At 40.5% G+C, this 12275-nt stretch overlaps 1 protein-coding gene across 5 annotated transcripts in view; it reads right to left on the minus strand.

The window, feature by feature from the left end:
• Positions 1 to 417: 417 nt before the first annotated feature.
• The window catches only part of AFF2 (ALF transcription elongation factor 2), a 339956-nt gene continuing 328098 nt past the window's right edge, over positions 418 to 12275 (minus strand). For 4 of the 5 annotated variants that reach the window (XM_088062758.1, XM_088062757.1, XM_088062759.1 and 1 more), the window contains exons 19-21: positions 12083 to 12132; positions 7561 to 7775; positions 418 to 1850 (exon numbers count right to left, since the gene is read on the minus strand). In XM_088062758.1, the coding sequence (XP_087918884.1) occupies positions 1729 to 1850; positions 7561 to 7775; positions 12083 to 12132 (387 nt within the window). In that variant the 3' untranslated portion in view covers positions 418 to 1728. The remainder of the gene's footprint in view (positions 1851 to 7560; positions 7776 to 12082; positions 12133 to 12275) is intronic. The other variant, XM_088062760.1, reaches the window with a different exon arrangement.

Genomic DNA, 12275 nt, shown 5'->3' on the forward strand with positions numbered 1-12275 from the left:
CTCTGAAAACCTTAACAGTCTGAACCTTTTAAATGCAAATTTGTCCTATTTATCTGGTCACAACCCAGTGAGTAGAATCCAATAACTCACTGGATTAAAGAATATACAGTTTTATATAGCAGAAAGTAATTGCAATTAACTAATATCTGGATGGCATTTAATACACATATTGTATTATTTCAATGAGATGAGTCAGAATAATATTTACATTGCTATGAGCATGTTTATAGAAATGGAATTTACAGTTCAGTAAGGTATGCAGTCATTATATCAAGAATGAGATGAGACCATTTAAAAACTTGTGAATTATTGATATAAATCCATTTTGCTTTGTTTCATGAACCAGTGCCTCTTGCAGTGGCACCAGAAGAGCAGTGCAGATTATAACAGGGGAAAAAAATAAGAGGAAAGAGCAAATGTGAAATGGTGCAATTTATTCACAATTGCTTTGAAATTCTATCTGAATTGTCTCATTAGTATTCACGCATTAGAGGAATGGTCCAAAATATGACAGCATGGGTAAACAGATGCAGAGCTTGGAATAAAGGTAATCTGACTGAAGTATTCATGGCCATTATTAAACAAATGTTATATTGCTTTTGGGTAAATCTGGTGATTTTATTTAATTTGACATTGTTTTGAAGATAGCAAGATAATACTGTTAGTTTCTAATGCTCTGAAATGAACAAAACAGGTGAAAATTGATGCTACATGGAATTATAATGTTTCAACAGTAGCTGGTTAGTTAAACTTCTAGACAGTTCATAAAGAATCTGCATACACTTATTAATGGACTTCTACATACAATATCAATGCTTAGAGTGCAGCAGTCCTGTTAAAATCTTTCAGTGAGTCACTATGCAAGGAGAGATTGTTCTATGAAGAAAAATCTTGGATAAGTATTTGTTTGAGACTAAAAATAAAGAAAACTCACAGATTTAGTATAGGAATGGTAGATAAGACTACAAAGCTAATATTTTGAAACTGCTTAAAAACTGCAATAAATTCTGCTGCCTACTGAAATTCTTAAGCAAACAATAAACCGGAGGAATGGAATATCAAAACCTCATTGCATAGTGTGTCATCGTTCTTTAATGAGGCTTTCCTTCAACCTTTTACCTCTTAAAACCTTTGGTGATCTTACATTCTGTACCTGTAAAATATTCAATGTTCTTTTTTAGAGATTAAACGTATAGGAAGTATAAAATCTTAGGAATGTACTGAGTCAAGTAATGATGCCAGAATTAAGTGTCAAAAAGCCCAGTTCAGGTTCAGAAGATTATTTTGAATGAATAGCTATAATTTCAACTAATTTATTTCAGAAGGGACTTCTCATATATACCCTTAAATATTCAAGATGCTTTGTACTATTTCTCAGGAACTCAATCTTCTCAAAGTGCTTTTTTTGTGTTCACTTGAAGGCAGCATGGACTTAAAACAATACTGCAGGGAATGTACCGTTCCATAAAGCACATAAGGATGGCAGGATCCAGGAGACACAAGGCATAGAAAATTGTCAAAAATGATTAGATGATACAACACATACGGCTCTTGAGTCATAAGTTTCATTTATGGTGACTTCTACTTCCAATAGATAGGATATTAAAAAAGGCAATAAAAATGAAGTTACGTGAATAAACTTTCAAAAATGAGTGGAGTTCCACCAGTGATCGTCTCTGCGCTGGTAGAGGTAGAAGAATGGGGATGTCATGAATAGGGCATCAGTCACTACAATAAATGAGCCTCAATGCGGAGCCAGTGGAGTCCCTGGCGAACGTAACGAACCAGATTGGTCATACTGCTGTGTTGTGTTAAGGGTCCCATCACTGAGTCCAGGTCTACAAAGAACTCTGCAATACACAAGAAACAGAAGCAATTGTTTCAGGCAATGGTACAGAAATAGAGGTATTACCATGATTTCCCACCCAGAAGCGGCACAGTGTTATTAGTGAGTTCTAAAGACAGTTGTGCACATGAGCACATGGTCTGTAAGAAAGAATTTTAACAACAACAATATATTGAAACAAACCAAATTAGATTATCCATGCTGGAAGTCTAACACAGGATGGTATGAGTGGTTGCCAGTAGTCTTCCTTTAACTCTGATGATCTGCACTTTCAGTTTTTTAGGATTAGGTTTGCTGACTGTATGATTTAAAAGCTGGCAATGAAATCTTGAATTACTTTTCCATGCTGAACTCTTCCCAGACATGAAGGGCTAGACTGGATCTTTCCAGAGTAGAAGACCTTTCTTGCTCTTTGCTCTACCCTCTGATTTCTCTTACTGACATTGCAGAAGTTTTAGCCTTCTGCTCATCCTGCTGCTGCTGCAGCCGCAGGCCCCAGAGGATGAGTGTGGGATGGGAGCAGGGGAGGAAAAGGAGAGAGACAACACAGCAGGAAAATAACACCTTGGAGATGGGAACCTCTAAGGGGGAAGATTCCCAACCCTTTGATTCCTGGTCAGGAAGGGTCAACAGGAAGTCACTAAACAGAGAGCCCCAGTTAGGAAGTGACACACCAGTTTACTTTATGTCATGTGTTAGATGCTCTCTGGGTGAAAGACTAATCCTGCTAGGGCAAACAGACATTTCCTAATTGCTGTCAATGGAGAATTGAATTGTGTCCTATATTCTCCCACAGATCTTTATGCTCGCTGGGGCATAGGCATTCCCACATATACAACACTTACACTATATTTAGGCAAGTGGGAACCTGCTCTCAGTTAAAGCCCTTCAGAGCTCAGATAACACCCAACAATCACAGTAAGGAATGGCTGAGCCCTCACATTCTCACCCTGTCTGCAATCCAGTGCACTGAGCCAGCCAGCACTGCATTGGCTGCACTTCAGGAGAGCAGATGCTGGGTACAAAATCATTATCAGTACTTTCTTCAGTGAGTAAGTGCTGCTTTGAGGTCTTCTATCCAAGTATTGACAGTCTGACCCTGGTCAGCTTGGGAGCTACAGCAGTATCAGAGCACAAAGTGATTTGGCTGGAGGCAAGCATAATGAGAGCTCAGGGCTAGCACCAGTGCTGTTCAGATGCTGCAGCCAGCAGCTACTTTTAATCTTCCTTTCTCTCTCTTTCATTCCCTCATCCAGTGTAAAATCAAAACATTTTGAAATTAAATAATGCACTATTTTGTTTGCATTCTAGAGATCTCATTCTAGGCTCAAATAAACAATAATTTTTTTAAACACTGAGAATTCACCTTAAAGCCAAATTTCAGGTTAACATTTCCTGAAAAAGCTACAAGCACTGAAGCCACTTAATAATTCTATGCATGAGTGTCATGGGGTGACTTTACCTTTAAGATAGCTTTGGGAGCTAAGGAAGTTGAAGCTGCTGGTGGCTGATGGGAGTCTTTTCTCCTGACCAATTATTGGTCATTTCTAAGAATTGACAGCAGTTTTGACCATTGAAAAGTGAGATCAACTTGTGAACACCACCTTAAGATGTAAAGCCAGAGTTCTCTTGCCCTCTCTTTGGTTTCCAGCTTCTGAAAAGGTAACAAGGCTCTGTTTTGGCCTCCTCCTCCACCACCCCCTCCAGGCTGGACAAGGCCGCAGAGGGCAATGGGGGATAAACGGAGCCAGCCAGCTTGGCTTAGTTTGCAGTTTCTGTTGCTGGACTGAAACCTGACACCATGAACATCTGCAGCTTTTCCAATACTTTAATTCTTTTACTACCTGGATAAAACATACAGATTACTCCTTTTCCCCAGAGAGACAGAGAGACAATCAACATGAAGAAGACAGTGAAGAAAAGAGTTAAGTTTTAGATGGGGAAGAGAGAATAAGGAGCTGCTTTATAAGCTGAAATATTTTTCTGTTAAAGCTATGGAGATGGACAATAGTGTTCTGAAAAAAACCCTCCTTTAATTCATGACAGAGTATATTGGGAGGAATGGAGTGTTCAAAGTGTGGATTTTGAGCAAAAAGTAAAGTAATTGTGATACAGTGAGGTGCTGGAACAGAGTGAAGCAAAGATTTGAGGCCTTAAAGGGCAATGAGAAAACTGTTTTCCAGAAAAGCTCACAGAGACAGATGAAGAGAACTTTTGTGTTTGAATAACTTATCCTTAAAAAATGATATCCCTAGACTCATGGCCCATACACACCTCAGAGTGATGTGAAATGGGAAGAGTGAACTGATGGCAGATTTCCGGGCAGCTGGCATCAGAGAAATAGAAAACTATAACAGAAATAGTTTTCTAGTGAGAAACTCCATAGATTAGCAGAAGAAGACTTCTGTTTCTCTACAAAGGCTGCTGAAAAGACTCTAGTAGGAATTGGGACTGTTTTAAACACCCAAGTTCCAAAGTTTTTTGCCTCTATGTTGTCATGTGAACAAGGGAATGGTGGGTAGTGGGGGATAAAAGTTTTCTGGAGGTTTATTCTGGTGTTCTTATTCTTGTGGTTTTATTAATAAACTTTCTTTATTTCCTTTTAAGTTTTAAACCACGACATTTATTTGGTGTGTTGGCCAGGAAAATGAAATTGGCAAATCTAAACCACTACAATGAGAGAACAAGTTTTGCTCCCTACAGAGCTGAAAGTTTTCTACTGTAGAGAAGAAGTCTTACTTTCTTCAGAAGCATAAAGAATTTGATCTGATCTTGTAAAGTCAGCAGAAAAATTTGATGTTATCTATGGTGAACAACACCACTTTAGGTGATCCAACACAAACCATCCCATGGGCTTTGTGAAATTTGCAGTTTAGTTTGGCCTGCTACAGATGCAGATTTATGCCAAACTCCATCTACTCTCCCCACACTCTCAACTCTCTGGATCAGGGGAGATTCCACCAGAGGTACATGGCAGTATGTTCCTGCTTTACTTTTCAGAACAGATCAGCTTGGCAGGTCACAGTTCTGCTGTTCTCCCTCTTGCATTTTTATTTTAATGGAACATCTTTTGTCCGGCTGATAAAGAAAGGCTTCTTCTGTCTTCTGCTCTGAGCCAGCTGGACATGAGTCAATTTCAAACTGGGAGCATGCAGGTGGACTCAGAGGAGCACAAAACCTAAGCTGACAGCCATGGACAAGGGACAGCTGCACAGCTCCTACAACATGGAGGAAGTCTTGAGACTGCATGGGTATGATGTAAGAAACATTTATGACAGCAGTAAGACCCAGAGGTAATTGCTATTAGGCCACAGTTTTATACCCATCTCAGGACAGATCATCAAGGACATATGCAAGACACACCCTGTGATTCAGAAGACAACAGAAACAATCAGAGCTGACCACAGAAACCCACAAAAGTGACTGAATCTGGTTGGTTTTGGTTTTATTTATTTTTTTTTAATGAACTAAATTTTTTATCTTATCATGGTTTCTTTGCAGGAATATGGGTGTTTTTTTTTGTTTTTACATCATTCTTATTTTAATGGGAGGGGGAAAAAATCTCACTTTTTATAATGAACTGACAGCCCAAGCTCCTGAGAGAGAGGCCAAATGATGACCTGGCACTCACAGCAGAGTCTGGGGTTTGTACTGTCCTGTTTGCTGTCATGGAGCAGTTTTGAACCTCCAGTCCACAGGCCAGTGCATCAGAGATTGGGCAGTGCACCAAAGCTGAGACAGCTGGCAAAGGTGGATTGGAGATCACTGCAGAGAAAGGGGTGAATCCTGTTCCAGCCAACAAGATAAAGGTGATTTGAACTATTTGAGAGGTGCTGATAACATCTACTAAAACAGTTACAGCCAGTTTTCATGAAACACTATAACATTTCTCACATCAAAGTGTCTTGAATACATTCTTTTTTAAAGAGAATCCCTCATGTGGTATGATGAAGACCTGCGGAGATCTATCAAAAGCTCTCATACACTTTTTGCTACACCATGATTTTTTCAAATTGCAATTTGTGTTTAATCATGCAACTTAAAAGCAAATACTTAATCAGAAATGAGGTATATTTCCAGAAAATATATAAAGGCAGACATGGTATAGCATGTAGGAAAAGTAGATCTCTCTCCAATGGTTTATAATACTTAAATGAAATAAAAAGTAACATGAACTTTGCATTCCCTGTAATGTGTCTGCAGGTTGTGAAACAAGATATGAAAGAACAGGTCACAACCTTAAATGTCTTGCTCATGTAAGAAACCCTTATTCATGCATGCAGTCCCAGTAAAGTCAAAGGGACTGCTCATCTGAATAAAGAGTGTTCCTATATGGCTTTGCAGAATTGGATTTATTTGATCGTAAATCAAAATGAGAACAAAGAAGAGAGTAGGGAGGAAAATGCAGAAAGAGAGTCAGCAGGTTTTTCTCATCCAGCTCTAGGACTGATTACAGCAGTAGCTGGGTACATTTTCTGTCTGCTGGCTGAATGCCTGAGCTATTTTGATTTAAAACCATGTAGAACATTTAACAACTCCACAACACACAGGGCTAATTACAAGATTATCACCATCTCTTCATCCTACCAGTGCATCTTTTTGCATTCCCACTGTAACATTCTGCATTACATTTGACAGGGAATTGCTTTCATATTTTGTGAAAATGGATGCAGCAATGGAAAAAATACAAAATGACTGCACTGCTACTAAATTAATCAATGTGAGCAAAGACAAGAAGCAGTGGGGAGGACTGGACAGAACTTCTAATATTGTTCCTCATCCAGGGATGGATCATTATGACCCACCATTCAGACATAAAACTCTATAAATCTCAAGCTCAGTTTCTCTAAATCAGTGGAAATTTGCCACTGACATTAATGGGAGTAAGATCAAACTGCATACACCAAGAACATTTGTCAGGACAAGTCAGCCATCTGAAATCTCACTATAATTTAAGAGAATGAACCAACTCATGATGAGACTATTTCAAAGTTAGGCTCTGCACCTCTAGTGTCAAAGGCAGCTTTTTCAGCAACTTCTGTAAGACCAAAGCTGGAATCTGAATAATTACATTGTCATGGGGAAGTTCACAGCTGGCCAACAATAGGCCAAATTTGTCCCTTAATTCTAAGTCAGCCACTCCACTATACTTGATAAAACCCCGTCACAAACTGCTTGCCAAAACTCCTTTGAAATGACTGTGGTAAAGACTTATATTTTATTGTTAGGAACAAACAGATTTGCAATCCAGTCATAGGAGAGTCAAGGTCATAGCTTTCAGTGGACATCTCCTACTTGGACTCCCCACATAAATGTAACATCCAATGTTTGCTTATTATCCTAGCTAGCATTTTAATAGTCTTAAACCTGTTGACAGAGCACCCTGAAAATAACCTTGGTGCTCTATGAGAGGCTGAAACTGTGAACAAATTTGCAGACTTAAAAGCTCTCCTCACTTGGGGTTTGTGTTTGCTAAATTATTTGCCAGCTGCTCTGATAACCCCATGTTCAGCATGTGTTACACATCCTTCTCTGTGCCTGACAAGAGAAGATATGCATTGGCTACAGCAACCAGCAAGCAGATTTGGTCTGTTTGCTCAAGCTGTCACAGTTATTCTCTTAGATACGGTGGTTCTGGGTCCAAATCCAGAGAGCACAGGGAAAGCTAAAGCTGGGAGCCAAAGCGGACACAGAAAAAGCAGAGAGGGTGGCACCTTTGTTCTCCTTGGTCAGCTTGTCAGCCATGTCCCAGTGCTCATAGCTGCGCAGGACGTTGTTGGTGATGTTGACATGGCTGGCAGCCATGTGGTGGATGCGCTGGGGGATGGTGATGGTCCCGGCCGAGGACGAGCAGGTGGTCCCTGTGCTGCTTCCAGCAGAGCTGACGGGGGATGGGCTCAGGGACATGGGTGAGGGCGTTTCTGTACTCCTGCAAGAGGGAGAGAGAGAGTGAGTCCCCCTCACACCACCCACTTCACTGCCATCCTAAATGCACTTGAAAAGTTAACTCTGCACCCCAGTCAAGGGAGAGTGTGCAGTGGTACCTCCTGACTTCATGAGAAAGGATATCTTATAAACTGGGAATGACGGAAAATAAAAAGGGATTTAATTACCCTTTTAAATGAACCTGTTATTTAAAAAAAAAACAACTATCATAAAAATAGAGCAATCTTTCAGAGAAAGAAGCATCTCATAGCTGTAATGATTTTTCTACCTGCTGCCAGAAGCTGCAATGGCAGTTAGAAAACAGTGTGCAGTATTGGCTTATTATCAAAGTATTTTCTGGAAACCACAATGACAGTTTGCTCCAAAAACAGTCACCAAAATAAGTAAAGAGCAAGCCTTAAAAGTACCCTGCAGAGCAGTATTAAGACCTGAGGGTACTACAGGATTTTGAATATCTCCATAGGATTATTTCAGGCTATGGAGATTTGTTCTAATTGCCTACAGTTCATCCACATAGCTCTGCACAGTGCAGTGTTTTAAGTTACCTACTTTGTGAGGCACTGATGTTCTAATATAGATTTTCCTTTAATTCTAACACCATCAATTAGGAATCACCTGCTGGCTGCAGGCAGTGCAGTGGTCAGCACAGCAGGCTCTTGTTTAGAGCTGTGTAGTGCTAAATGCTCACAGAACAGCTATTCTCTTGGAAAACTTATAGGATCATGGAACTGTTCAGGCTGGAAAATACCTTTAAGATTATCGAGTCAAACAGTTAATCCAGAACTATCAAGTCCAGCAGTAGCCCATGTCCCCACATGCCATGTCTACACCAAGACACTTTTAAATATCTCCAGGGAAGGCAACTCAACCAAGTCCCTAGACAGCGTATTCCAGTGTTTGACAACCCTTTTGGTGAAGAATTTATTCCTAATCTTCAATCTAAACCTTCCCTTGCACAACTCGAGGCTATTTCTTCTTGTCCCATAACTGGTTACTTGGGAGAAGTAAAAAGAGCCACCCTTCAGCAGATCCACACTCCTGCCCAACTTGGTGTCACCCACAAACTGACTGAGGGTGCCCTCAATCCCCTTCAAGATCAAAGGGGCTCTGGATCATCAGTAAAGATATGAAACAGTACCAAGCCCTGGGGAATACCACCGGTGACCAGCCCCAGCTGAATGCAATTTCAATCACCCATTTGAAAGCACTTGCCTAAACAGAAGCATTCTATTTTCTGTGGAATACACTTGAGATGCAGGGCCAAGACACTTCTGGCACTCTATGCATGAAGCAAAGAGACCAAAACTCTCCAGACAGGGATGTTGCAACCCCTCCCTGGACACGCAGCTCTAGGTGCCTCATCCTGTGCAACAGCATCAAGCTCAGTCACTGAGCCTGATCCAAAGCCCAGGATGGAAGGGCATGGCCTTTTGGCTTTAAAGGCCGCTGTCAGTGGCCCTGCCTGGGCACAGACATGGTGACACCTCGCAGGTGCTGCAGGACAGACTGACATGACAGCACAGCCTTGGGATGAAAGGCACCGATGGCAACAGCTTTTGCTGCAGATTTTACGGAAGTGCCCTGCTATTACCTGTGCTCAACAACAGGGTCCTGTGAGACATTCTTTTCCCAGAGCTGGAGATCACATTGATTTGGCAGCTTTTAGCTTTTTACCCAGCTTATGGGTTAGAGTGAAGCATGTCCTAATGCACAATTGCTTTATTTTTAAGTCTCAAAACATCCTGGTTACCTGACTTGCCACAGTGCCTTTATTGCACAGAAGAGCTGAACTATACTAGATTAGGTCTGGGAGCAGTTAAAAATGATAAGTATCTGAGGAGACCAAGAGTATTTTGTTAGAGCCACTTACAATCAGCTGACGCACTTCTGCTAAATAAAGCACATTGTTCATTGGATTTACCCTGTTGTGCACAGCCATTATTACTGTGGTGAGTCTACTAAATCTCTGTATTTTGTGCTTTCTGTCACTAGAGGTGGGAAACATTTCTGTAATGAAACCAGGGAATATTTGTTTCATTGCCAGGATGGAACCCAGGCCAACTCTGTAGAGGTTCACAACCCTTTCAAATGAGTAGGCAGAAATTCCAGTAAGCCAAGCTGTGGTTTTTGATGGATATGAGATCCTGACTAGACTACACTCCATGGCAATGGATAATCTTTGCTTTGTTAAAAGAAAATATTTGAGATTACCCCACTGTCCCCCCATCCTGCACCAGGCTGCTGCTCCATTTCCACTGATGCCATACAACGGATGGTGTTTAGTCTTTTTTTCTGTGATGTGTGAATTCTCTTCCCATCTGACATAAATTTGCAGGGGATTAAGAGAAAACTGTAAAGCAAGTAGCCCTGGGGAAGGCAGAGCACTTGCCAATGGCAGCACCAGACCTGTGACAAACCTTGGAGCCACTGGGAGCCACCTGAGATAGATAGCAGCTCTGAGCCAGCTGGAGAGCTGTTTTCTTCTGAGACTCCGCACAGAGGGACTGAGTGTGGACTGTGGTCTTTGTGTGTTGGGTCACAGGTGTCACAATAATGCTGTTATAACAAGGCCTTGTCACTCAGTTACTCTCACATGTCAAGTGCTTCCTGCTCTGAATAAAAGAGATGTAAACTTCCAGAGCTTTCCCTTCCTTATCTCCAAAGTTAGTGGGAAGAGACTGATCAGCTGGGTGTTATGTTAGAAGTGATGCTGACCCAAAGGCTGAGTTTCTGCTGCCTACTTTGCGGCCAGACAAGAATTTTCTCCTCCAGTCAAAACCCACTTATTCTCAAGCCTGGACACCTAATAGTTCTTTTAAATAGTGAGGGAGATGTCATCACCTGCAGAGCACACACTTCAGACGTATCTATTATAGGACAGGAATAAAAGGACAACTTCTGCTCCATTAAATGTTTATGTACAAGCCCCTTAAGGAACAGAAGAGATGTTATGCTCCAGTAGACTACTTGATCACTATAACTTTATGTTAACACCTATGTATTTTTATTACAATACAAGGTTTCACTAACACTTAAATGCCTGGAAAAACTGGCACATAATGAATAATTCAATTTATTAGTTTTTTTTCCAGTGTTAAAATATCTTTTCAGTTTTTATTTAAAGTGATTTCTTATTTCATCACTTTAGTTTGTGTTATAATCTGTACTTTAATAGCTCTATACATACATATTCAAGATGACTTTCAGTATTTGGGGTGAGTATATATGCATATCTATACCCCAAAATAGTTTGAATTATCTGAGGCAATATTTCATTTTAAGCAAAATGCTGGAATTTTTGGTTTTCCACTGATTGAGAAAACAAAGTCTGTTTGAAAACTTCAGTTCTTTGTGTGCTAAACTTCAACCCCTCCTTTTCTGTTTCCTTAGAGTGTCTAATAGTAATTTCTTCTTCTGAACCATCAGAAAGAGACCTTTAACAATAATCATTTTCACCTAGAATTTAGGTGAAATTTTCATCTACTCAAACAAAGATTGAAAAAAAAAGTGAAGTCCTTCACCTTTGTTTTACTTGTATCTGGATGTGTGACCAGGACAAAAAAGCAGGAGAAATGTGTGTTGGCTGGAAACAGCCATTGCAAGGTAAAGGTAAGGATGCAGCAGCAATGCACCTCTACTGAACAGCAGATCATAACTGACCTGACTTCATATTTAAGGTGTAGGTGTTTTAACATTAGTATGAAGCCACTGATAATTGGCTGATTAAGTGCCTTTGCATTTTCACCACTATTATACCCTCAGTTTTATCAAACAGCAGTTACCATATATCAATGAAATATTCATTGGTCTTTCACTGCTGAATGAATCATTGAAAAATCATTGCAATGAAGGTTAACTTTACTTTGGCTTCCTAAAGTGACATGGTACTTTCCAGTTAATTAATTGATATTTTTATGGCCTTCATTTGGCTTGAGAAGTAAACTGTCAAAAAATCCAGCATTGACCCACCATGTCTGATTTTAGACTTGAGGGGCGTTTGCACAAATGAAGGTGTGATTCAGGTCTTCTTCCTACCCATACTGGATCACTCACAGGGGCATTTGACTTATTCCAGTGGGAGCCCCTCACTCCCATGAGCCCAAGGCAGTCGTATGATCAATTCTGTAGCCCAGAAGAACAGTTTCTACATGATACATGGTCAAAATATACCTGCAGCTCCCAAAACACTGATCCCATGACTTGTCCTTTGCCTTTAGAGGCAATAAAACACTTCCCCTCCTCTTGGAACAACTTGTTCCCAGACAGAAGTACTCAGTAGAAAATACTCACTTTCCATTGCCGCCCCAAGGTGAGGGGGCCTGAGAGGCTTTTGAAGAGTTCTGTAAGTACAAAATCAAAATGTAAATACATGTGATGCAAGTACATGAATACTGATGACACAAGGCTCAACATTCCCCCTGTTCATTTCAAGAGCTACAGTGCATGGAGCAGAAAAGCTCCGATCGGTCCCTTATTATATCTG

The sequence above is a fragment of the Pseudopodoces humilis genome, chromosome 15, assembly GCF_049639895.1.
Source record: "Pseudopodoces humilis isolate 2021_Gansu_Grassland_sample_001 chromosome 15, ASM4963989v1, whole genome shotgun sequence".
In the NCBI taxonomy this organism is placed as follows: Eukaryota; Metazoa; Chordata; class Aves; order Passeriformes; family Paridae; genus Pseudopodoces; species Pseudopodoces humilis.